This window comes from Aythya marila (genome assembly GCF_965140915.1).
Source record: "Aythya marila genome assembly, contig: HAP1_HAP1_SCAFFOLD_171, whole genome shotgun sequence".
In the NCBI taxonomy this organism is placed as follows: Eukaryota; Metazoa; Chordata; class Aves; order Anseriformes; family Anatidae; genus Aythya; species Aythya marila.
Genome location: NW_028136953.1, coordinates 240958 through 263704, shown reverse-complemented (window position 1 = coordinate 263704; position 22747 = coordinate 240958). Strand labels below are relative to the sequence as shown.

At 48.0% G+C, this 22747-nt stretch overlaps 2 protein-coding genes across 2 annotated transcripts; both read left to right on the top strand.

The window, feature by feature from the left end:
• Window positions 1-6204: 6204 nt before the first annotated feature.
• On the top strand, window positions 6205-12818 carry LOC309891274 (ubiquitin carboxyl-terminal hydrolase 42-like; the record flags this gene model as incomplete). The annotated part of the gene is made up of 12 exons (XM_082785644.1): window positions 6205-6433; window positions 7186-7386; window positions 7983-8093; window positions 8253-8355; window positions 8560-8627; window positions 8784-8854; window positions 9386-9468; window positions 10365-10476; window positions 10854-10994; window positions 11189-11289; window positions 11753-11894; window positions 12102-12818. 12 exons carry the CDS (start codon window positions 6205-6207, stop codon window positions 12816-12818), a joined length of 2079 nt encoding a protein of 692 aa, XP_082641770.1.
• Window positions 12819-12848: 30 nt separating this feature from the next.
• On the top strand, window positions 12849-14917 carry LOC309891273 (uncharacterized protein; the record flags this gene model as incomplete). The annotated part of the gene is given in 3 exon segments (XM_082785643.1): window positions 12849-12862; window positions 14262-14841; window positions 14843-14917. Coding segments are annotated over 3 exon segments (669 nt in total).
• Window positions 14918-22747: the final 7830 nt, after the last annotated feature.

Here is a 22747-nt window from a genome sequence, read left to right as displayed (position 1 = left end):
CAACAAGTTTGTGAAAAAATGAGTACTAACAGAAGCAGCAGGGTCCAAAGAAACACTTTATGTCCCCACTGCGAAATGAGGGGCTTTACCTTGAGTGTTATGCACACTGTCAATAGAAAAGCACTGTAACAGAATCTGCCACGGCAGTTTGCATGTTACTGAAAGACCATCAGAGTGGGACTGCAGCAAGATCATTGCGAAGTTACAAAAAAACCATGTGGGAGTGGGAGTTTAGTTGCGTTAGATAACACAATCTTAGATAAAGATTTTGGTCTTAACGTAAAAGTAAGGATGTCTACTGATCTCTTCAACTCCAACAACTGAAGCCCAAGTCTGAAAAATCGCCTTTAAGAATGCAAAGAAAATATTTAACTCTTCTGTATGTTCATACTTTGCTATCAAGCAAAGGAATGAATGCTGATGCCTTAACTATGTAGGGCTGTAGCTTACAGAGAGACTACACCTTCCTGTTTTTTTCCCTTTAAAAACGTTAAATGTACGTGAAATTATTTGGGGGTGTTTTCACATGCAAAGCCTAATGCAGTGCATGCAAGCCCTGTCATCTTCTTCGTCTAGTAGTGTCGCGTTAAGGGGTGTAGCCGATTGACCGTCATGGGTCCCGTCGGATTCAGGGTGCTGAACTATCACGGTCACGGATTCACCAACAACGCAGTACGGCCTCGCTCTAGTCGCATTCAAGGAGAACTCTCACAGCTAGGAAGAATGCAATTAAGTGCAATTTCTTACGGCGACAGGTACACAGGTTCTTTGGATTGTCAGTGATAAATTCACTGTCTGCAAAAGCAAGCTAGCATGCATGAAATGCACAGGTACACAGCCTAGGTATTAAGACATTAAAAAGCATCAAAACTCTAGAGATTTCTAAGATTCCACAGAGACGCCTGGTATAAGCAAGCGTTCAGATCTTACCCCACGGCGTCCCAATGGAGTGGGGGTGGGGGAGTGAGAGGCTCAGCCTGTCGAGTGATGTCAGAAGGAATCCTTCCTGATAGTATCTTCCCTAACATCCCCTTTCTCTTAAAGCAATTGGTATTATTTTCTATCTTTAAGGTGGAGCTTGAGTGACTCTAGTCATGCATATCTTGGTTGTGCTTGGTAGAAATGATCTCACTTGCGTTTAAAGGTACAGGCTCTGAGAAATTCCGAGGGCATGCTCAGTGAGGGGTGGTTGCACCTTGGAGGCGGGTAGCTTTTGGGATGGAGGTGTGCTTATGATGCCTAGTCGCTTAAGGCGATTACTCCACAAGTAGTAACTTAGTGTTGATTTAACTACAGCATATCTAAAACATAAGAAGGATGTTAGTATGGAAGAAGCCGATGAAACCAGTCCTTAAATCTTACTACTTACTGTGCGTGAGCAGACTGGCGTGAGTTTTAGCTATACTGGCAAATATCAAACCACACCTGTGTCGTCCCAAAGCTGGGAAAAAAACAAAAACAAAACCAAGGAAATGTTGAAGCAAATAGGGAGGCGTGTAGCTTGTGCAGTCTTTTAGCTGAGAAAATAAAGAAGGAGAGAGACAGGTAGCCTTGAGCTAGCAGAAGCAAGGAAGAGAAGGGCTAAAAGGGAAAAAACAGGAAGGAGAACACCAGCTCCAGACTGACCTATAGTAACCTTTTTCTCATTAAGGGTCATTAGCACATTAAAAATCACACCTGTCAAAATGCTAATCTATGCTAATGTGGGATTCGGTGTGTGTCCCCCCTCTCCTGTTCCCCCTCCCCCCCGGTATTCCTCTGTAATGCACAAGCTCAGTGGAGATAAGTTAGGTGAGCTGTAATAACCAATCCAAAGGAGCCAAAGAGAGAGTTTTCACAAGTTTCCTGTGTATAAATGACGGTGATTCGAGTCAGAGGTGTGCTTGCTTTGCGAAAGATGGCCAAGTGCCTGACTCTGCAGAGTTCTATAAGTAATTATATAATTAAAAGACCTTCGTGTGCATTCCGACTCTGGGTGCTTATTGGCGCGGTGCACTCTGCACGAACCTGCAGACAACATCTGTACTCGGTGTCATGCCTACAGACAACCCTCTGCTGTTTATTTATTCCTGCATATTTTTCTGTGCATTCAACACAACCCCTTTGGCACAACTAGTTAACCACGTAGCTGCCAGTCCACCACTCAGTTGCACTTGTGAAGAGGAAAAGCTATTTCCGTCTACTGGAGGAGCACATCCTCTAAATGCAAGCTTCACTCAGCTGGTCATTTACTGCAGGACAAGATTTGAAAAGTGTTGTTGAGTTCTGGGTTTCCTGCTTACAGGAAAAATTAAGTGCTAGATCGCCCTCTACTCCGCTTTGTCTGCTGCATTTAATGGAGATTAAACTGATTTCATTTGCTCCTCCGTTTATGGACAATGAGCTGAAGGAACAGGTACAGCACATTAGCCTGGAATGCCTTCCCTCCCAACCAAAGTAAACTGGAGCTGTAACTAACACAAGCAGAAGCAAGGCTTCCGTGTTTTCAGCTGAATAAAGTTCCAACAAAATCATCCTCTGGGATTTGAAGGTTACTTCACATGACATGCCAACGACTCTTTTCCCTCCATTGTAAAGCGGATCCCTGCTGTTAGTTGCTCTAGAAGCAAAGGAATCATCGGTTTGGTTACCAAATAGCCGCTTCTGCAAACGAGAAGTGTTGTGCTCTCTCTTCCCTTTGAATGACTCCACACTTCTCATCAGCTACTGGATTGCTGACCTAGAATCAGAGAACATCCCAAGGTGGAAAGGACTCCCAATAATCACCAAGTCCAACTCGTGGCTCCACACAGGACCACCCCAAAGTGAGACCCGATGTCTGAGAGCATTGTTCAACACTTGTTGACCTCCGTCAGGCTCGGTGCCATGAGCAGTGCCCTGGGCAGCTGTCTCAGTAGCCAGCCACCCCCTCAGCGCAGCGCCTGAGGCGCACGGGGCTCGGCGGGGCGGCCCGGGAGGGGAGGACGGCGGGGCAAAGTGGCAGCTCCCTCAGAGCCGTCTCCCCGCCGCCTCGGCCGCATGTCGTGGCATTTTTGTGTCGGGGCTTTTTCATGTCGTGCCCTCGGTCTCTCGCCGCGGGTGAGATGCTGCTCCCCAGCGCGGACCCCTTGCGCGCGGGGCCTGCCCGCGGCGGCGGCGGGAGGGAAACCCCAACCCCAAAGCCCTCCCGGCAGGGAGAGCTCGGGGTGAGGGCCGATCCGGCACCGACAGTAAACACACGCCGGAGGAAACGCTCTGGTTTTAGCCATGAGCAGCGCGGCCAGGTTCACAAGGCGTCACGCTGGAGCTCCGAGTTCGGCGGCGTTCCGAGGCCGTTGTGGCGGTTGTGGAGACGGCCCCGGCTGAGGTGGCTGCTGCTGTCGCTGCTGTCCCCTCTGTCCCTGCTGTTGCCGCTGTTGCCGCTGTTCCCGGACCTTGGAGACCCCCGGCGGCTCCCTGTGCCAGGCCCTGTGGCCCCGGGGAGCTGCCCGCCGCCTCGTCGGCCAGCCCGGCAGCAATCCTGCCAGCACAGAATAGCCCACTGCGTTTCAGGGTAAAGTGACGATTAATTTCTATTTCCTGGCCTGGGTGCTGCTTTCTTCTTTAAGGAAGCTTCAAGGTTAAAGGTTCAACTCAGTTATGTCAGGGTTCAACTCCGTTTCGTGAAGGGGCTCTTGTACGAAAGCTTAAGCTGGGATTGACTCTCTGCTAAGCGGAGGCCAAACGTGGACCTACTGAGAAGCAGGTCCTAAGTGATAACATTTTCTAAAGAGACTGCTAAACACATCTGAAGAGTGCTGCTGCAGAACTCTGAATGGGGGCATAGCAACTGTCTTAAGTGATCTGGAATCTTGAATTTACTTTTCAATGGACAAGAGGTGTGTCTCTCAAGGCAAACAAAGAGAGGAGTAACACCCTCTCTTGTCACTCATGTCAACATAAATTTATGCTCAGAGCGTAGGTGTAGGAACAGCATCGGTATGTATATGGAACATCGGGAGAGGAAGCTCTATCGGTATTTACAGTTTTTCTACTACCTTGCCAGAGAGACGTCATCTCCAAATGAGAAATGGATGTATTTTGAAACAGTGGTGGTGGATCGGATTTCTTCTTTCTAGTGTTAATATTTGCTCTTGAATCGTACTTAATAGCTGGTAACACCTCAATCAGTTGTCAAAAATAAACTTAAAAATGTGTAAGGCTTATCTCATTGGTCAGTATAAAGATCAAGGTCTTCCCTTCCCTTCCCTTCCCTTCCCTTCCCTTCCCTTCCCTTCCCTTCCCTTCCCTTCCCTTCCCTTCCCTTCCCTTCCCTTCCCTTCCCTTCCCTTCCCTTCCCTTCCCTTCCCTTCCCTTCCCTTCCCTTCCCTTCCCTTCCCTTCCCTTCCCTTCCCTTCCCTTCCCATTTTCCCCAGTATTGTTTTTCTGTTCTCCTTCTCACTGCAGTCTTGATTTTGTTTCTTGTCCCTTAAGTATGTTTCCAATGTGTTGCTGAAACATTTTCCCTTTCAATCCTAAAAAAGGAGCTGTCACTGGTGAAGATCGGAGCTTATCCCTGAGCCCAGGAGCTGTCACCTTATTCTTCCAGTCGGACAAGGACGACTTCATTTCTCATGTAAATGCATTTGTCAGGTTTGCGTATTGTTTTTTCAGGAATGGAAAGTGTGTATAGAATGGATTTAAAATCAATTTTAAATGTAAAACGTCAAGGCAAAAAAGTTCTAATTACAACCTCTGCACACAATTTGCCAGCTGTGGGACTAGGAGTTTTCTTATTTACTGTGTTTTGTTTAACGTGTCTGAAGTTTAATGGACAGCAATCAAGGCGTGCTAGAAATCTGAAAGCACTTTATGCTTTGTTCTCTCCGTCATTTTGGTATAACAAACTAGCTTATGTTTTAAACCCTCCATGAGGTTAGTGGTTTCCCTAAAGGTAACAAGTCCCTGTGTGCTACAGTAAGACAGTAACAAAACATGAAGTATAGAAGTTCATCCTGTCATTATTCAGCTTCTGCCTATGGACACACAACTACGCTTATTTAAAGCGGTATCACCTTGAAACCTAATCAGCATTTTAAAAAGGACTTTGTAGCAGTTATTGGCTTTTGTCCTGGAGGGCTGAGGTTTGTTTTGTTTTGTTTTACATTCAGCATTTCCGTTTCTAGCTTACATTCCCCTGTTGTTTTGCATGAGGAAAGCGTGCAACTTTAGAAAGGAGAACGGAAAGAGCTGCTTTTTAGTCTAACTTTTCAGTTTGTCGTAGGAGTTTTAAATGTGGTAGGAGTAAAACACCAGAAGTACTGCTGCCAAAGTTATATTCAAACTCGTCTTTCTTGGAGAAGCAGAAGAAGCCCAGGGAGAAATAAATTTGCAAACATGCTCTTCATGCTCTCCTTTCCCAAGATTTCTCTGAGATATAGCCCATCCTCTGTGGGTTTTGAGGTATATGGTTCCCAGGAGTGAAAAGGAGGGCCAAACATCTCTCCTCTTGGATCTCAGCATGCCAGGGCTTTGGTGTACTGCCACTTACAGCTCCGCTTTTTCACCTGGAAAAAGCGACCGCATGATGTATACTGAGGAGCCCTCACAAATTAACTTGCTATCAACAAGTGACGCCCAGAAAAGGTGTATTTAAAAGCTAGGCTCATTATAGAATCACAACAAACCCCTCATGACTGGTGCAGTAGACAGTGAGGTAGAGGGCGAGCCCTGGAAAGACAGAAGAAAAGTAGCAGTGAGTTCTGGGTACCTTTGTGCAGACGAAACAGAAAAACGCAGGCAGTGAAGTAATAGTGTTCCGTTACTAATGCCAGCAATAGATAATTGCAACAATTATCTATTAGATCATAGGTACTAATTAACAGATAATTGCGCAACTCCGGAAATCAATAAATAACTGATTCCCCTCAGAGAATGTCTTCTACATTTTTATATTAAAAAGACTCCAGAGTTGTAATGGATTAAAATCCTACGGAAGGGAAAGAAATGGCATCAGCCACTAGTTCTGCAGAAGCGAAAAGTAATACTGATAGAGTTTAGATGGAAATTTTCACTTTGTGTGTTTAGTTTGGGGATTCTTTTTAAATCATTCATACCAGCGATTTAGTTCTTAAGGCTGTTTCTTTGAGATTAAGTGACAGGACTTCTGTTACTCTTTTCTTCTTGGAGTGCTTCTTGATAGTCTTACGTCAACCAGAACTTCTGTCTCTGTCGCAGATGTGAACAATGACCGTAGCTAAGAAGCCCAAATCTTCAAAGCCTAAAAAGCCCTCTTCAAGGCGGTCTGGCAAATCCAAGAAACCAAGTCCTAAAATACTGATGTCACGCACCGCCAACTGGGGCCGGATAGTGCCTGCAGAAGATTCAAGCCAAGTCTCTGTGGCCCAAGGACGTGGAGGTGCTATTTACTGTAGATCATCTGAAAAATCTAAGGCTTTTGCCCCAAGAGATCTAAGTAAGTGTGCGTTCTATCCTGCCTCCATTGTCTTCAAAGCAAAAGTAGAAAATGCAGTTCTTACTTGTTGCACTGATAGAGAAGGGGACTACTGTGAAGAAAGACTTCAAAAGCGAATCCCCTAAGGCAACTGAAGTGACTGATGTTACAGAAATTAATTTTGATATATTTACAGTCAACAGAGAAATACGGGGAGCTTTTTGTAATGCACAGATTCCTCCATGTCTTTTCTGTTTTGCAGAGAAAAGTGTTTGATTGTTGCTATTCACAGCTTCCATTTTTCACAGGTTTTTTGAAGGATAACATTGCTCAGGAAAAGATCTGGTATCTGTAGGGGTACCGTCATTCCTAGTTCCTAGTTTTTACGTTTTTACCGTATAATTTCAAGTCTAAGTTTGTGGTTTAAGTTATAATAAGGAAAAAAACAGTAGTTGAGTTAATCAGGTTAAAGATTATAGATGGAGAGGAACTTGGCATTAGGTGCTACAAACAGAATGGCAGTTAGCCTTGCCTTAGAAGAATTAAAATGGTTGACTAAAATTGTTTTTTTTTTTTTTTTTTTTTTTTTTTCCCCAAAACATTGTGTTGACCAGCCAATTTGAATTTGGTGGTATTAAAGCTGTCTGCAATAAGTTTTTCTGGTTTGGATTGTAGCTAGCTCCTCTAGGTGCTCCTGCAGAATAGTATTTTTTTAAATACCTTTCTTCGAAACAAACAAACAAGATCTCTTTTTAAATTTAACTTTCTTGCAGTCGTTAATGATGGAATTGCTCCGCCACAGAGCATTCTTTTTCCACCTGAGAAGATTTGTATGGATTGGCGAGAAACACAAAGTGTTGGAGTTGGCCTGTACAATCTTGGCAACACATGTTTTCTTAATGCTACTCTACAGTGTTTGACCTACACACCCCCACTTGCCAATTACATGCTTTCTCTTGAGCACAGCCAGTCATGTGAGTACTTTCTAACAGTATTTTGAATCTGTTGGATAGCTCTGAAGGTGAAAGAACAGCAGTGATTCTGTGAGATAAGCTTATTTGCCTGATTTTACCTGTAGCAGCTGGCTTTGAGCACTGTATTAGCAGTGGGCTCCGAATAGCATATGGAGTGCAATTAATGCACCATGTTTTATTTATTTAGTTAGTTATTTGTTTGTTTGTTTGTTTGTTTGTTTATTAAAGGATTATTTATTGCTTCATGGGAATAATGAAGTGCATTGGACAGTAATGCATTTGGTAGTAATTTTAGAGAGTAATACATTTTGCAGCCTGTGGAGTTCACATTCCTGTCAGCCTTTACAACTGCGACTTTGCAGTAGTCTTTTAGATTTCTCATCACAACATGCATTTGAATACAGGCTTAGTGGATATTTTTCTTCTGTCAAGTTGTGTGAAATGAAATGTTACAAGACTGTTGGGACATTGGCATCTTGGGAGAATAGAATGTAGCAAGGAGAGTGGATATTGTATCTATAGTTTAAATTGTACTTAGATGTTTGTAGTTCTGGATATTTCGCTGGACTGGGATGCTTTGCTCTTTCACTCTTCAGGTCGTGAACAAGATTTTTGCATGATGTGCACGATGGAGACTCACATTAACCAGGCCCTGCGTTGCACTGTTGATGCCATCGAGCCTACGCATGTTATCAGTAATCTCAGTCGTAAGTGGCTTCAGATGTGTTTCTTTTCGATAGCTTGTAATCTTCAAATAATTATTTGATGTGTCTAAGTGGTTTTAACACTCCAATGAAGAGAGATTTTAGAAATACAAGAATGATTTCATTTTTAAATGAGGTCAATACTATCATCTTCTTATTTAGGAATAGGACAACATTTCCGTTTTGGCAGTCAAGAAGACGCACACGAGTTCTTGCGCTATACTGTTGATGCTATGCAGGAAGCGTGCTTGAACGGAAGCACCGAGTAAGCATAAACAAGTTCACTTTCATACATTCTCTAGCACCTTCTAGTCCTTTATTTACTCTCAGAAATGATCTCTAGCACCTTTTAGTGCCTTATTTACTATCAGCAACGCAAGTCTACATCATCCTTGGTTTTCATCAAACTCTTTGAAGAGTTAATTCTGTGCCTTAAATCTTCTGAGGTCTGATTATAATTTATTTCCAGATTGGACAGATCTTCTCAAGCTACCACCATCATTCATCAAATATTTGGAGGATTTCTAAGATCGAGAGGTACTTGAAAAAATATTCCTGTCCTTAGAACTGATCTGTGTCTTTTGTCGGTAGTAAAGCAGTCTGTAGTTTGTCTAAAGTAGTATCTGTCAACAACTTGAATTTGGACAGTTAGTCTCCTTCACATAATGTTAAGCATTTATATTTTGCTTCCAGTGAAGTGCTTGAATTGCAAAGCAGTTTCGGATACGTATGAGGCATTTCTTGATATCACTTTGGATATAAAGGTAAGATGTTTTCTAAATATAATTCATGATGTTTAAGTACATGCATAACTTTCTAAATTAAACTTGTTTAACTTAAAAAACCAAACCACATATAATGTTAAAACGTAAGAGCTTGGTGGTGCTAAGGAAGTGGATTGGACTTTGTCCTTCCGTGGAACCCATGTAAATAGTCTCCACATTTGCATTGGGTTTAAGGGGAAAGAATTCTCTTTCTGCAAAAATTATAATGCTGTCATACTTCTTTGTTGTTCTACCTCAATATACATCTAATTGTTAGACTGATGAATTTGTCCCCAGTATTGATGACAAAGCACACTGTAGATGCTGTCTAGGCTACTGGAAAAGTATTTGTTCCAAAGTCAAATGCCTTCCAGGTGAGGTCAATGCTGAGCATGCTCTTTCTGCCTCCTTCTTCACAGTGCTCCTAGTAGATCGCTTGAGTATGTTAGTAAGATTCTCTTATAAACTACTAGTATGTCTCTGGAATTCTGAATTACGGTGACTTTGCGCTCTTCTTTCTCGCTGCTCTAGGCGGTTTCGTCTGTTAGCAGAGCTCTGGAACTCTTTGTGAAACCTGAAGAGCTGGATGGAGAGAATTGCTTTAAATGTAGCGAGTAAGATTTTGACGTCAGTTTTCTATGTTGCATGACTCTGTTGGACTACCTCTAAACTTTGGATCTACTTACAAGTTTTGTGGAAGTTTATAAAAGACTTGGATTTTTGTTTCCTTGGAGGGGGGAAGTCTTGTTCATAGGCATTCCCTATGGGTTTGCAATTCTCTGGCTTGTATTTTGCCATCAGAATTCAAAAAGAGCTACTTTTGTTCTTTCTATTTATTAGCTCTCGACAGTACTTTTCTTGATGTAAACTGCCCAGTTTCCGTTGTTCTCTGGGCTAGTGGCTAATTTTCACTGCTTACACCGTAGGTCCTACCTTGGAGCGGGCAATGTGTCAAACTGAACTATTTTGTTTCAAAGGATGGCAGATGGTTTCAGTGTCTTTCCAGACAAGCTCAGTACATGAAGACTTCCTACTGTTAAATGTCTCCCTCCTGTAGAATGACCATGTGCTTCTGTTGTATTTTTGATGTTGATAGTCGACCTATGTTGGAGATTATTTGCAATTTCTAGCCCTGGGGACCAAGGCTCTCTCGTTCCGCTTTCAGTATTTGTATTTCCCTTGAAAGCTGAAAGAATGTATCCAGGATTGGAGTTCAAATAGCCACTTTTGTAGACCAAGAAATGGTACCTTGCCATCCAACCTGGTCATACCCTTTTGTGAGAGATTCCTGTTCCCGCTATGCTCTGAGTTGTTGGGAAATTTGACCTTCTTCTGTGTATTAACAAACCTGACACGCAGTGCATGGGTTTATGAAAAGAAAAAAGACAAACCTATTATGCAAGTAAATATCATTCAAATAGCATAGGCATGCGTGAGACATTAAAAGGAGTTTGTTTTGGGGGCGAAAAAAGAAGATGCCTTCAAACACTTATCTCTGCTTGGTTTTAAGGTGTAAAAAGATGGTTCCTGCATCCAAGAGATTTACCATACACCGTTCTTCCAAGGTTCTCACAATATCACTGAAAAGATTTGCAGATTTCACAGGTGGAAAGATCAACAAGGTATATTTACCACTGTAATGCAACTATATCATTGTGTAATGGGACATCCCCCAAAGCTGAAAGTTGTTAATATTTTCAGACAATAATTGTAGACTAACGACTATGGCTTATTCTTTCTCTTAATATCAATAAAGTTCCCGCTTGACAAGAAGCATATGCTTTCCTCTGAGAAGGCTGATTCATCAGGAAACAGTTCTCTGCAACTTCTAGTCTTAACCGTTGTTTATGGGAAGACTTATTTGTAGTGAATCAAGAAATATATTCGAGAAATATATTCTAGAAATCAATTCTAGTCTGTGTTTTTTGGAAGTGTTTTTCTCTGGCTAGTCCACGAAGTACTCTGGGATAATTTTTCTATCTTCTTGATGTCTCTTTAGGAGGTGAAATATCCGGAGTATTTGGACCTGAGAGCCTACATGTCGCAGTCAATGGGAGAACCACTGCTCTATGCCTTATACGCGGTGCTGGTACATCACGGTGTCAGCTGTCACTCAGGACACTATATATGCTATGTAAAGGTAGAAGTCAACAGCATTTCTAACAGGGTAAAGGTTGTGCTGGCAAACCAATTAAAGCATGACTAGCAGCTACTGTTTCTAGGGAAAAAGATTTCATTATATTTTTATTTGACATGTGTGTATTTTGTTCCTATCCGTGATTTCAATTGGAAAACGTGCAATTCACCTAAAGAAATCATTGTCTTTATTTGCAGGCTGGTAATGGACTTTGGTATCAGATGAATGATGCTAAAGTAGTGCGTACTGACATTAAAAGAGTTCTTGGTCAGCAAGCTTACATACTTTTTTATATCAGGTAATAACAAATCTTAAATTGTGTTCAGAAGAGATTTACTTTCCTGTTATTGATATTTTTCTGTTTTGCAAGTGTTTTTCTTGCTATCCCAGGAGAAGATTATTATTTGTCTAATTCAGTTCTGTCTAACCTGAAATTCTCTGTGTCGTTTATTATCTTTTGTTGCTTGGCCTTAAACTGCAGCACTTGTGTAAATTGCTATCTATGTGTTATCTGTAGCTGGCTACTTTAGAGAAGGAGAGAAATGAAGGTCATCTGTGGTGTAAGAATGAATTATTGCTCTGCAAGTGATAGTCTTAGTAGGAAGACTGTTCTCTACTTTTCAGTCTGTAGTCTTGGCGAAGCCTTCTGTAGAGAAGGCTTCCATATCGTATGAGCTGTTCCTCTAAAATGATAGGATGGGATTTAATCCAAGAGTAGGCTGAAAGAAAAACTAAACTACGATCACTGCTCTTTTCTGAAGGCGCTATGATTTGACACTTGGAGAACGTGCGTTTTACTTGCCAGCACCATCTTATCCCTGTTCATTCCCTCCTGGTCAGCAGGGGGCTAATAGTAAGCAGGCTGGATTTCTGGGACCACGACTTCTTCCTCATATGATTAAGGTAATTCAGGGAAGCGGGAGGGCAGATAACGGCACCAAACTGCTAGTGGGTTTGGGGTTTGGTGTGGGGTTTTTTGTTTGGTTTTAAGCATCTTTTTAGGTGTTAAGACCATTTGTAGAAACACTCAGTAGGAGAGTTTTGTGTTTCAAAATGTTACATGCAGTGTTTGCGTTAATCCATCTTGCAATTTCTTCTTTTTAAATACAGAATTCAAGCCGTTTAAATGGAAATGGATCCATAAAAGAGGACACAAAGACCACTGGTGTCACCCTAAAAAGGCCATCTTCAGCACCACCAATGGCCTGTGTTCAAAACCAGGCAATTACCAGGCCTTCAATGACTGATACGTCAAGAAAACAGAAGATCACCATCAGTATTCACAATAAATTGCCTGCTCGTCAGACTGTGTCACAGCCTGACTTTCTTAGCAGTGCTGTGGAGGATGAAGATCTCTACCAGGCTGTTCCTTCATCCACAATTACAAATTCGGTAATGCAAATGAAGCAAATGCAAACAAACAAAAAAGTTTCTGATGAAATTTTTGTGGAGCCAACAGTGAATGAAAATCCTAAACTCAGCTCTGATAACACAGTCCCTTATGGTGCAGAATCTTCAGGAAAATCTGAGGAGGAGTCAAAGGGCTTATTTCAAAGGAATTTGAAATGCAATGCAATGTCCTCTAATGGAATTTTGGTTGGAAAGGTAGTCCGTACATTGCAGCATTCCGATTCTTCCTGTCAGAATGCTGACAAAGGAAGATCCCAGCATGAGCTGCCAAAAACAGATTCACTAAATGGTGCTATTAGGTTAGTTAATGAATCTAAAGAAAACGGACTGAAACTTGATGATTCCACTTGCCGAGTTGAACCTGTTAAACCTTCTGAGATGTTCTTTTCTAAAACAAATGGATCGCTTGAAACATAGATTTGCTCCATCGAGAATTTCTCACCTACGATGTATTCGGGAGTGTTTATTGTGTTCCTAATTCAGGTGAAATACTGAGAAAACACAGCACACATGTGATCGTAAGGCTTTGTGGTATTATCCCCTTAGAATTTGCAGACCTGAGCTTACATTAGAACTTGTCAACTTAAGCTCAGCTGAGATAAAAATTCCTAAGTTTCATAAAGTAGATTTTGGGGGGTGAGTTGGGGTTATCTTTGAAGTGTAGATAATGCATACAACTCACAGCGGTCTTGCTTACCATTTAATGGAGACATTCTGACAAGACTAGTCCTCAGTACTACTACAAATAGTATTTTTTTGTCTGCTGACTTGTGCGTTTTAATTGCAGATGCCTGGAGCTATGCCTTCAGTCAATCGAGAAGTCATCACGGAGTCCTTCAGAGCCAGCCAGCTGAACAGCTTGTCAGAGGAAATGAGGTAAAATGAGCACAGTCTGATTAAGACAAGACTTTATGGAAGTTCGTTACAGTTTTATCTGTCTACTAATAGTATTTAATGGAAGGATTTAAATTAGTACAATTCCATACTGTGTGTCCAGTGTCACGAACAGAACTAATGATCAGCACTGAGCATATCACTCTGATGCAGGTTGGTGCCTCAAGGAGAACTTGTGTTCCTTTATAGAATGTTTTTCCATTTTTCTCCACTGTCTGGAGAAACACTGGCTGTTCCCCGCTCGCCCCTATGCCTTTTTTCTCAGAGCAGCAGGTGGAAGGAGACAGATGCGTTTGCTTTTTTAGTGCAATGGCTTCAGAAGCAAGAGGGGAAAAAGCACTTTCTCTGGGAGCTGAAGAAGGTGTCCTAATCACAGGAGAGGTTTCTAAATGGCATATCTTTGCGAGCGTTCCTGTAGTCCGGAGGTTTTTGTTTGTTTGTTTGCCTTTGGAAGGTTTTACTCTTAATATTCACGTCCTTCAGCAGAAGTGAGAAATGGGTTTTTATTTTATGCAGTGTTGCGGAACCTCCGAAATCTCCTGGGAATGATGAATACCTCGCCCAGTACCAATGTGATGACCATGGAGACAAGGAGAAAGCAAGAAGATCAAAAGAACGTGACCTCATTTCAAAAGAAAATGTTTTGTCCGGCAAAGAGTCTTGTGAGCCTGGTGAGAAATTGCGGCAAACTTCCTCTCTCGAGTCTGACACTGAATGTAGCTCTAACAATCTTTCTTCCTTAGCTATTGCAGATAGACGCCAAGATACAAAGGACAAGACTAAAACCACTGAGAAAGAGCATTACCGAAGCAAGAGGGAACATGCTCCTAGTGAAGAGAAGGAGAGTCAAAAAGCAGGTCCTTCCAGCAAGAGGAGGTGTTCTCAGAGCGTGGAATTTGTTGAGCAAAAGAGTCACAAGCAGGAGTACTGGGAGGGAAGCAGGTACAGATCTTTCCCTCGTGAAAGAAACAGCCCTGAGAATGGCAGAAGAGCAGTCAAATATTCAAAGTACAGATCTGGCAGCGGAGGAAGATCAGAACAAGGTAGCAATAGGTACTACCGATCCAAAGGGGAAAGAAGTTGGAGCAGAGAAAGATACTATCGAGACGAAGCACGGAGATGGGAAAGATGTGGCTATTACAAGGATTACTATTCACCTCATGCGACAGGAGACAGTAGAGAGAGAAAGTTCTCTCACGGCGATTCAGCCTTTGACAGATCGACTGCAACTTACTACAGCAGGTCACATAAGCATTATCATTACAAAAGCGGATGGCCTCACGGTTCCCTCTTGAGAGAGGAAGATGTACGTCGCTTTGGCACACCCCGAGCAGACTTGCATCGTTGCTCGGTACCTCAGCAACATTCCAGAAGACATTCTCGTGAAAGACATGCGCTTCCACCTGTGTCAGCTCATTTGGAGAACTGTCGCCAGAAAACTGAAACAGAAGGAAACAGAAAAAGAAAATATACCCGTGCAGAAGGTAGTGAAAGTGAAATAGAAAGGAAAGACAGAAAGATAGAAAAGGAGCTTGTAGGTGGTGAAAAAAATGCAAAAATATCACAAGTTCTGGAAGAAAAAGAAGTCTAAGGATAAAGATGGAGAGAAGGATTCCAAGTAAGCAAGGATTCCAGCATACTCCGCATTTTTTATCCTAATTCTTTTCTGGGTGCTTCTCATGTCTTCCTTTTATTTTATTTATTTATTTTTTTTTTTCTGGTAGTTTCTAAGTTCTTTAGATAGCACCAGCTGGCTGGGGATCATGTTGTTAGGTTGATCAGTGAAGACAGGAAAGCTCTTGCTGAATTGTGTCAGAGCACTAGCTTTGGACCACATAGTTCGAATCACATCCGTACACCATTCCAGATTAGGTTAAAAGATTTTTTCTGCTTGCACGTATTCCAGAGCTAGCCGTTGTTAATGATCTGTGTACAAACCAGGACCTATGGTCCTTCAATCTGACGGCTTAAGTTTGCTGCATCTAAAGTAAGTTGCGTGTGCACAAAGCACCACAAAATAGCTGACATGCTGCAAATCATCACCTGTGGTAAAATAAATCAGGTTTCATATAGGCAACAAGTGCCACATCTTTTTTTCCCTTTTTAACTTGCATGTTTCTTTCAGACTTCATGATTTGTGTTTCTGTGCGCTCCGCTTTGACAATGCCAATCGCAAGCGTAAGAAAAAGAAGAAAAAGGAGAAGAAAAAGAAGAAAAAGGAGAAACACCAGGAAAGCGAAAGGCTCCTTGGAACACTTAGATCCTCGTTTCCAGAAGATAACGCGGGAGAAGAAGGAAGAATGCCATCCTCCAGATGGCTCTTCATGTCAGTAATGCAGAAGTGAGAGCAGTAAACAACCTTACAAGGAAGGGAAGACTTCCAGTGCAGGCGAAAGCAAGAAATACTGCTCCATCGCATCCAACGACTATACTAAAGGTAAGCGGCCGCAGCGTGTGTGAGGAATTCCTTTTATATTAATCTCGAGATTATTTCAAACAGTCTTGAAGTGCTTGATGACTTAACAGTCTGCAGATTTATTATCAAATCAAAAAAAAACCCCACTTGGTAGACTATTTTTTTCCCAGTTTTGAATGGCCACTAGGAAAGAAGGCCTGAAATAAAGAGGTTAAAGGCAAATGGTTTTCATTTGGTTTGATGATGAAGTGGCAAACAAGAGGAAGAGTTGCAAGCTCCCTTCTTAAATTCAGTCCAGCCAAGTAGGAAAAGTGAATGTGGACGGACAGCTGTATCTTGGCAAAGAAGATAGTAGGGAGCAAGGAGGTTCAGCAGTCAAGATGGAAGGTGATGCCATGAGGCTTAGAGGCTAGTAATGTTCTAATGAACATGGCCAAGTCTTGCGCTGGGCAGCCTGCTTGGGTCCAAAGCCTGCAGTCCTCCCCAAGATGTCGGCGAGGGGCTGGTGAGCCGTTGGGACGGAACCCCCGTTGCCCGGGTTCCCCAAGCAACCGCCCCACTCTCCAGCCACCATGGCAGGTCCAGCAGCCGGCTCCCGCTCCTCCCGGGGCTGCGGCCCTGCTGGCGAGCCCAGCGCCCCAGAGCTCAGCCCAGCGGCCTTTTTCCCACAGAGGGTTTCCCCAGACGGCTTCCGCGGCTTGCGCAGACGCAAAACTCCCCCTTCGTCGTCCCAGCCGTGCCGCCAACGGTGGCTGCCTGGCTGCTGCCCTCCCTCCCCGGAGCGACGGCGCTGCCCTTGCAGCCCCCGCAGGTACCCACCCTCCCCTCCGCGCTGCCCCAGGCCACCGTCTGGCACGTGGTGCCGGGGGTCCAGGGGCAGGTGCTGCAGCTCCCCGCCGGGGTGCAGCTGCCACCTGGGGGGCACCTCCCAGCCCAGGGGCACCACCTGCAGCTTGGGCAGCTCCCCGCCGGGGGGCAGCTCCCTGCTGTGGGGCAGCTCCCCGCCGTGGGGCACCAGCTGCAGCTGGTGCAGCTCCCCGCTGTGGGGCAAAACCTGCAGCTGGTGCAGCTCCCAACCATGGGGCACCAGCTGCAGCTGGTGCAGCTCCCCGCCGGGGGGCAGCTCCCCCACACCGCTCCTCCCTGTGCCCCCGTCCATCAGTGGGGACAGCCCATGGTGACGGGGACACTGGTACCCCACCATGCGCTGGGGCTGGGGCCCAGGGCCGTGCTCCATGGGGAGCTCCTGCACCCCGCAGGCACCTGCCTGTTGCAGGCCCCCGCCCAGCGCAACCCCCCGCCACCCCTCGTCCCGGGGCCTCCGCTGCGGGGGCAGGCGCTCCCCACGCCCCGCACCCTGAGCAGCAGCCGGGGGCAGCTGCCGGAGCCCTGCTTGCACGCCGTGGGGCTCAGCGAGGACCAGGGGCCCCCGCTGCCCGGCCCCACTGCCCCCAAGCCTGCCCAGGCTCCAAGGACCGCCAGCACCCAGACGGCGACGCCTGACGGTGAGTTTGGGGCTGGCACAGCCGGCCGCTGGGCGCCCCACACCCAGGGGCCATGGGAAAGCTGACATCGCCCGTCTTGGGGGATTTTCTTGCTTCGTCCTCAGCGGCGACAGCCCCGCAGGTGCCTGAGGAGCCCCCGCAGCTGCCCGAGCTGGGCCCTGATGCCTTTGCCGAGGCCTTTCCAGAGCTGGCAGGGGACAGCCAGCAGCTGCAGCACATGCAGGACGAGCTCCTGGCCGACCTGGACATCCCCATCCCCGGCATGGAGGAGCTGCTCAGCTGGCTCGATGCCGTGGAGCCCCAGGACGCCTTCCCCGATTTGCCCAGCAGTCCTGCCCTCAGCCGCTTCCTCTCGCAGCTGCCCGACCTCTGCGAGGACATCGAGGAGCCGAGCACGCAGGGACTGGAAGCCACAGGAGCCCTCGGTGAGGTCCCCTCAACCCCTGGGCTGCGCCCCGAGAAGCTTGAGGGTGGGCTGTCGCTGCAGTCCCCCGTCGTGCCAGCAGTGAGCCCCCCGCTCAGCCCTGCAGCCAGTCCCCTGCCCAGTGCGCTTAGGAGCCCCCTACCCAGTCCACCCCTGAGTCCCCCCAGGAGCCTCCCTGACACCCAGCTCCTCAGTGCCCTTAGTAGACCCCTGCCCCAACCCCCCCAGCGTTCCCTCAAGACCCGCCCCAACCCCAAGGTCCCCAGTGCCCTTAGTAGACCCCAGCCCAAATCCCCCCCGAGTTCTCCCAAGAAACGCCCCAACCCCAAGGTCCCCAGTGCCCTTAGTAGACCCCAGCCCAAATCCCCCCCGAGTTCCCCCAAGAAACGCCCCAACCCCAAGGGCCGCACTGACCATAGGAGACCCCTGCCCAAACGCCCCCTGGGTCCCCTCAAGAGCCCCCCGCCTGCCCCTGCGTCCACCGGCACCAAGCGGGGGGCCAAGCGCCCTGCGCCCAGCAGCACCCCCGGGACAGCGCAGAGCTGCCAGCACAGGAGGCCGACGACAGAGAACCCCCCCGGCAAGGAGAGGAAGATGCTGCTGGGCCAGGCTGGCCAAGGCCGCAAGAGACCGTGCCAGGGGAAGACGGGTGGCAGCAGCACGGTGGCTGGCAGCAGCAGGGAAGCAGGCAGCAGCGGGCAGCAGCTGGCGATCAACAGCACCACGGCACCCAGCAAGAGAGCGCGAAGCCCGGGGGCTGCAGGGGGGCAAGGAGCAGCGGCGCCACCTCCCCGCAGAGCGCGGCTGCTGCCGGAGATTCCGAGTGGGGAGCCCCGTGCCGTGCGGCCCCAGGACAGGCTCTGTCCCCAGGCCAGCGGGGCCAGGACGCTGCAGCGCCAGCAGCCGGGGACAAAGACCCCCAGCGAGACTTTGCAGCCGCTGGGGGCCAGGGCCAAGGTGCTGGGGCCAGCGTGCCAGCTGGCCTGTGTGCAGCCGCAGCCCACCTCCAGCAGCCCCAGCAGCATGCCCAGCGCCCCGCCGACAGTGCCAGGCTCCAGCTACCCGTGACCGACCTCGGGCTTCTCCTCGACGGCCCCCGCAGCACCCAGGCAGGCACAGAGACCTCTGCAGGCACCTGCTCCAGCTTCAGCCACGCTCCTCAGCCCTTGCCCCTCTCGCTTGCCCTCTCCCCTCTCTCGTGCTGGAGCTAGGGGATGGGCTTGCCACTCACAGGGATGGCAACAGCGCCAATGGCAAATGCGCGCGCGCCTCACCCAGGAAGGTGGCAATGGCAAGCTGGGGAGATGCTGGCAGCAGCTGGGCTGGGAAAGCTTGGCCATGGCAACTGCTGCTTGGGACACCAAAGGGCTGAGAGACAAGACTTGCTTCTTCTTTCGGGGCATTGCTCTTCTTTCCTGCCTTCTGGATTAAATTCCTCTCCTTAGGTGGTCACTCAGCAAGGCCTCTGCCTGCAGAGCACTTCTTCTTGCACTGGCATGCCAAGGGGATAAGAACTGGGAGGTCTTTGGGATAGCAAATGATCAGTGGGATGGGAAGTGATGATGGGGATAGCAATTCATTGGAATGGGACAAATGGGTTTTATTTGTATTAAATTTAAATTTTTAAATTTTCATTTAATTTATTGGTTTTCTTATTTATTTAATTAAATCCACTTTATTGACTGTGTTGTACAGTATGGCATTGTTTTATTAGTATAAAATTATAAGTATTTAATAGCATTAAATATTTTTATATATTAATATCTTATAAACTGTAAGTATCATTATTTATTATTTTGTTGGTTTTTATTCCTTTTCTACCCTATTAAACTCTCTTTATCACAACGCACTGGTTTGGATTTTATTTTTCCTTCCGAGTCGTTCTGGATTCACTCCGGATGGGGGGACACTAGCGAACGCCTGTGTGCTTCAGATCCAAGGTCACCTTTGCCCTCATTCAAGATACATATTTGCATCTGTTGTTGTGAAACAAAATTAACAACAGGAACAATAAAGTTACCTACTTGCTAGCAGCAGCTCTACATTTGCTGGGGTCTGCTCTGTGCATTTTGAAGACCATTCCATGCTCTTCAGCCCCTTCAGGAGGAAATGTATGGTTCTAGGAAAATGCGTCTTGACCTGATGCAAAGCTGTGACGCAGCCTGCAGCTGCTGCAAGCCCTGGCATTTTACCTGCAGCCCCTCCAACAACTCTGATGTTCCCTGCATCGACTTCAACCACTGCGGCAGGACCTGAGGCCCCTCAAAGCCTTGTCACACACCCTGCGGCCCCTCGAGCCCCTGGCATGTTCCCTGCAGCCCCTCCAGCCCCTGGCATGTTCCCTGCAGCACCTCCAGCCCCTGGCATGTTCCCTGCAGCCCCTCCAAGCCTGGCACAGGCCCTACAGCTGGCTCCGGGGACGACCCCGTTGCTGTCTCAGGCACCAATACACACAAGGGGAAGGAATGCATGCAGAAGTCATCTCGTTTCGGAAGGGCAGAAAGTCCTCCCAAGAAGAGGAAGGAGCAAGAGGAAGGCGAGGCAGCCTACCCCAAGGTAGGGCCATCCCAGGGCACAGGAGGCTGTTGGAAAGGAGAGCAGAGAGAAAAGCAGCAGGAAGCAGGTGATCCCCATCCCTGGGCGAGCTGCGAGCCATGGGACAAGATTGCAGCTGTCCTCCAGGCGAGCACATTGTCAGCTGGCTGCTGCGCTGCTGGGATAGCAGCTGCGGGAGCCTGGCAGCAGAGGGCAGGGAAGCCAAGCAGCTGGGATCCTTCTCTGGGGAAGGGGGCACTGAGAAAGCGCTTGCAAACGGGGCACAAGCCCTCAGCCTCTGGAGGCGTGAAGGAAAGGGATCCCTTCTGGGAAGATGCTGTGGGCTTGCTGAGGCTCGAAGAACAGACGGTGCTGGCTGCTACCAGCGTGCTGCAGCAGCGGCAAGACAGAGCCGTGGTGGTTTTCCTCAGCTGGGCAGCTGAGCTCCAGCACAAGCGCTCTCTCCCTGCCCCTCCTCCAACGCCAAGGGGAGAAAAGAGGCTGGCAAGGGCTCAAGGGCTGCCAGAAGGACAGGGAGATCACTCCACAAGGAGCGTCACGGGCAAAGCAGGCTCAGCACAGCCTGTTCCAGTCCAGCCCGGGGCCTGCTCCTGCGGGGGCTCTCCACAGGACGCGGCCTCCTCCAGGCCACAGCCACCTGCTCCACCGGGGGCTCCTCCACCCGCAGGGGGGCTGCAGCGTGGAGATCTGCTCCACGGGGGACCCATGGGCTGCAGGGGGACAGCCTGCTCCACCAGGGGCACAGCCTGCTCCACCAGGGGCCTCTCCCTGCACAGGCCGCAGGGGAACTGCTGCTGTGAGCCTGGAGCACCTCCTGCCTCCTGCTGCACGGACCTTGGGGGCTGCACAGAGCTTTCTCACTCCTCCCTGAGCCAGACGCTGCTGGGCAGCAGCTTTTGTTCCCTTTCTTAGATGGGCTCTCCCCCAGGCGCAAACATCATCCTTTTGCTCTGCGTTCTGGGCAGCAGCGGGTGGGTCCGTCCTGGAAGGAGCCTCCTGGCAGCGGCCCTGAGCTCCCATGGGGCAGCTGCTGCATTCTCCTCACAGAGGACACCCCTGCAGCCCCCCGCTCCCACAGCCTGGCCACGCAAACCCAAGCCAAGACGAGCGAGCCTCCCTGATTGCCAGCCAGCAGCTGGCTCAGCCTGGGACCCCAGGCCAGTGCCCACAAGACTCTCCTGGGCCTTGAAAAGCAAGCCTTGTGGGGACGGAGCACCCACAAAGAACGGACTCACACAACAGGACTCCTTGCCAACACCGCCTCACAGACACCTGGGCCTTGAGCGGGTAGCTCACCTTGAGCGAGCTCGTTTCCTTCCCAGTAGCTGAAATGTGCCATTTCGAGGGCATTTGGGGGCTACAGCGTGCTGCTGAGAGGGTTGTTGGAGCTCCTGCAGGGCAGTGCTTCCACTAAGGCAAGGCCTTTTCTGCATCTTCTACTGCCCTGCAAGCGAGGATGCTTGGGGCACACAAGAAGCTGGCAGGGGACACAGCTGCAGGGATTGCAGGGATTCCTAAAGTCATAGCCAAATACAAGAAAGACAGGAGGACGTGATGCTTCCGAGAGAAAGGAGCTCGCTTTGGGGTCCAAATCCATCCATTTTTCAAATTAAAATATTTTCATATATTTTATTTGGGGCCTCCTCCTCCACCATCACTTCCTCCAACACATCCTCCTCCTCCTCATTTTCTAGGATTTTTCTGTTTTTTATTTTTTGGCCTCCTCCTCTCCCACCTCCTTCTCCTCACCCACTTTTTTTGTATTTGTGATTTTTTTGGCCTCCTTCTCCACAACCTCCTCCTCCTCCACGTCCTCCTCCTCCTCTTTTTTTGTCTTTTACATTTTGGCCTCTTCCTCCTTTTCAACTCCTCCTCCACCACTTCCTCTTCCTCCTCCACCACATACTACTATATATATATATATATTTTTTTTTTTATTATTATTATTTTGGACTCCTCCTCCACAACCTTCTCCTCCGCCACCTCCTCCACCTATGCTTCTTTTGTCTGGTTTCTTTTTTTTTGGCCTCAACCTCAAACACCTTTCCTTCCGCAACGTCCTCCTACTATTATTTTGTTATTTTTTCGATTTTTTTTGCCTCCTCGTCCACCGCCTCCTCCTCCTCCTCCACCGCCTCCTCCTCCTCCTCCACCGCCTCCTCCTCCTCTGCCTCCTCCTCCTCCTCCACCGCCTCCTCCTCCACCGCCTCCTCCTCCACCGCCTCCTCCACCGCCTCCTCCTCCTCCTCCGCCTCCTCCGCCTCCGCCTCCTCCGCCTCCGCCTCCTCCACCGCCTCCTCCGCCTCCGCCTCCTCCTCCTCCTCCTCCACCGCCTCCTCCTCCTCATCCACCGCCTCCTCCTCCTCCTCCTCCACCGCCTCCTCCTCCTCCTCCTCCACCGCCTCCACCGCCTCCTCCTCCACCGCCTCCTCCTCCACCGCCTCCTCCTCCTCCTCCTCCGCCTCCTCCTCCTCCTCCTCCTCCGCCTCCACCGCCTCCTCCTCCTCCTCCTCCACCGCCTCCTCCTCCTCCTCCACCGCCTCCTCCTCCA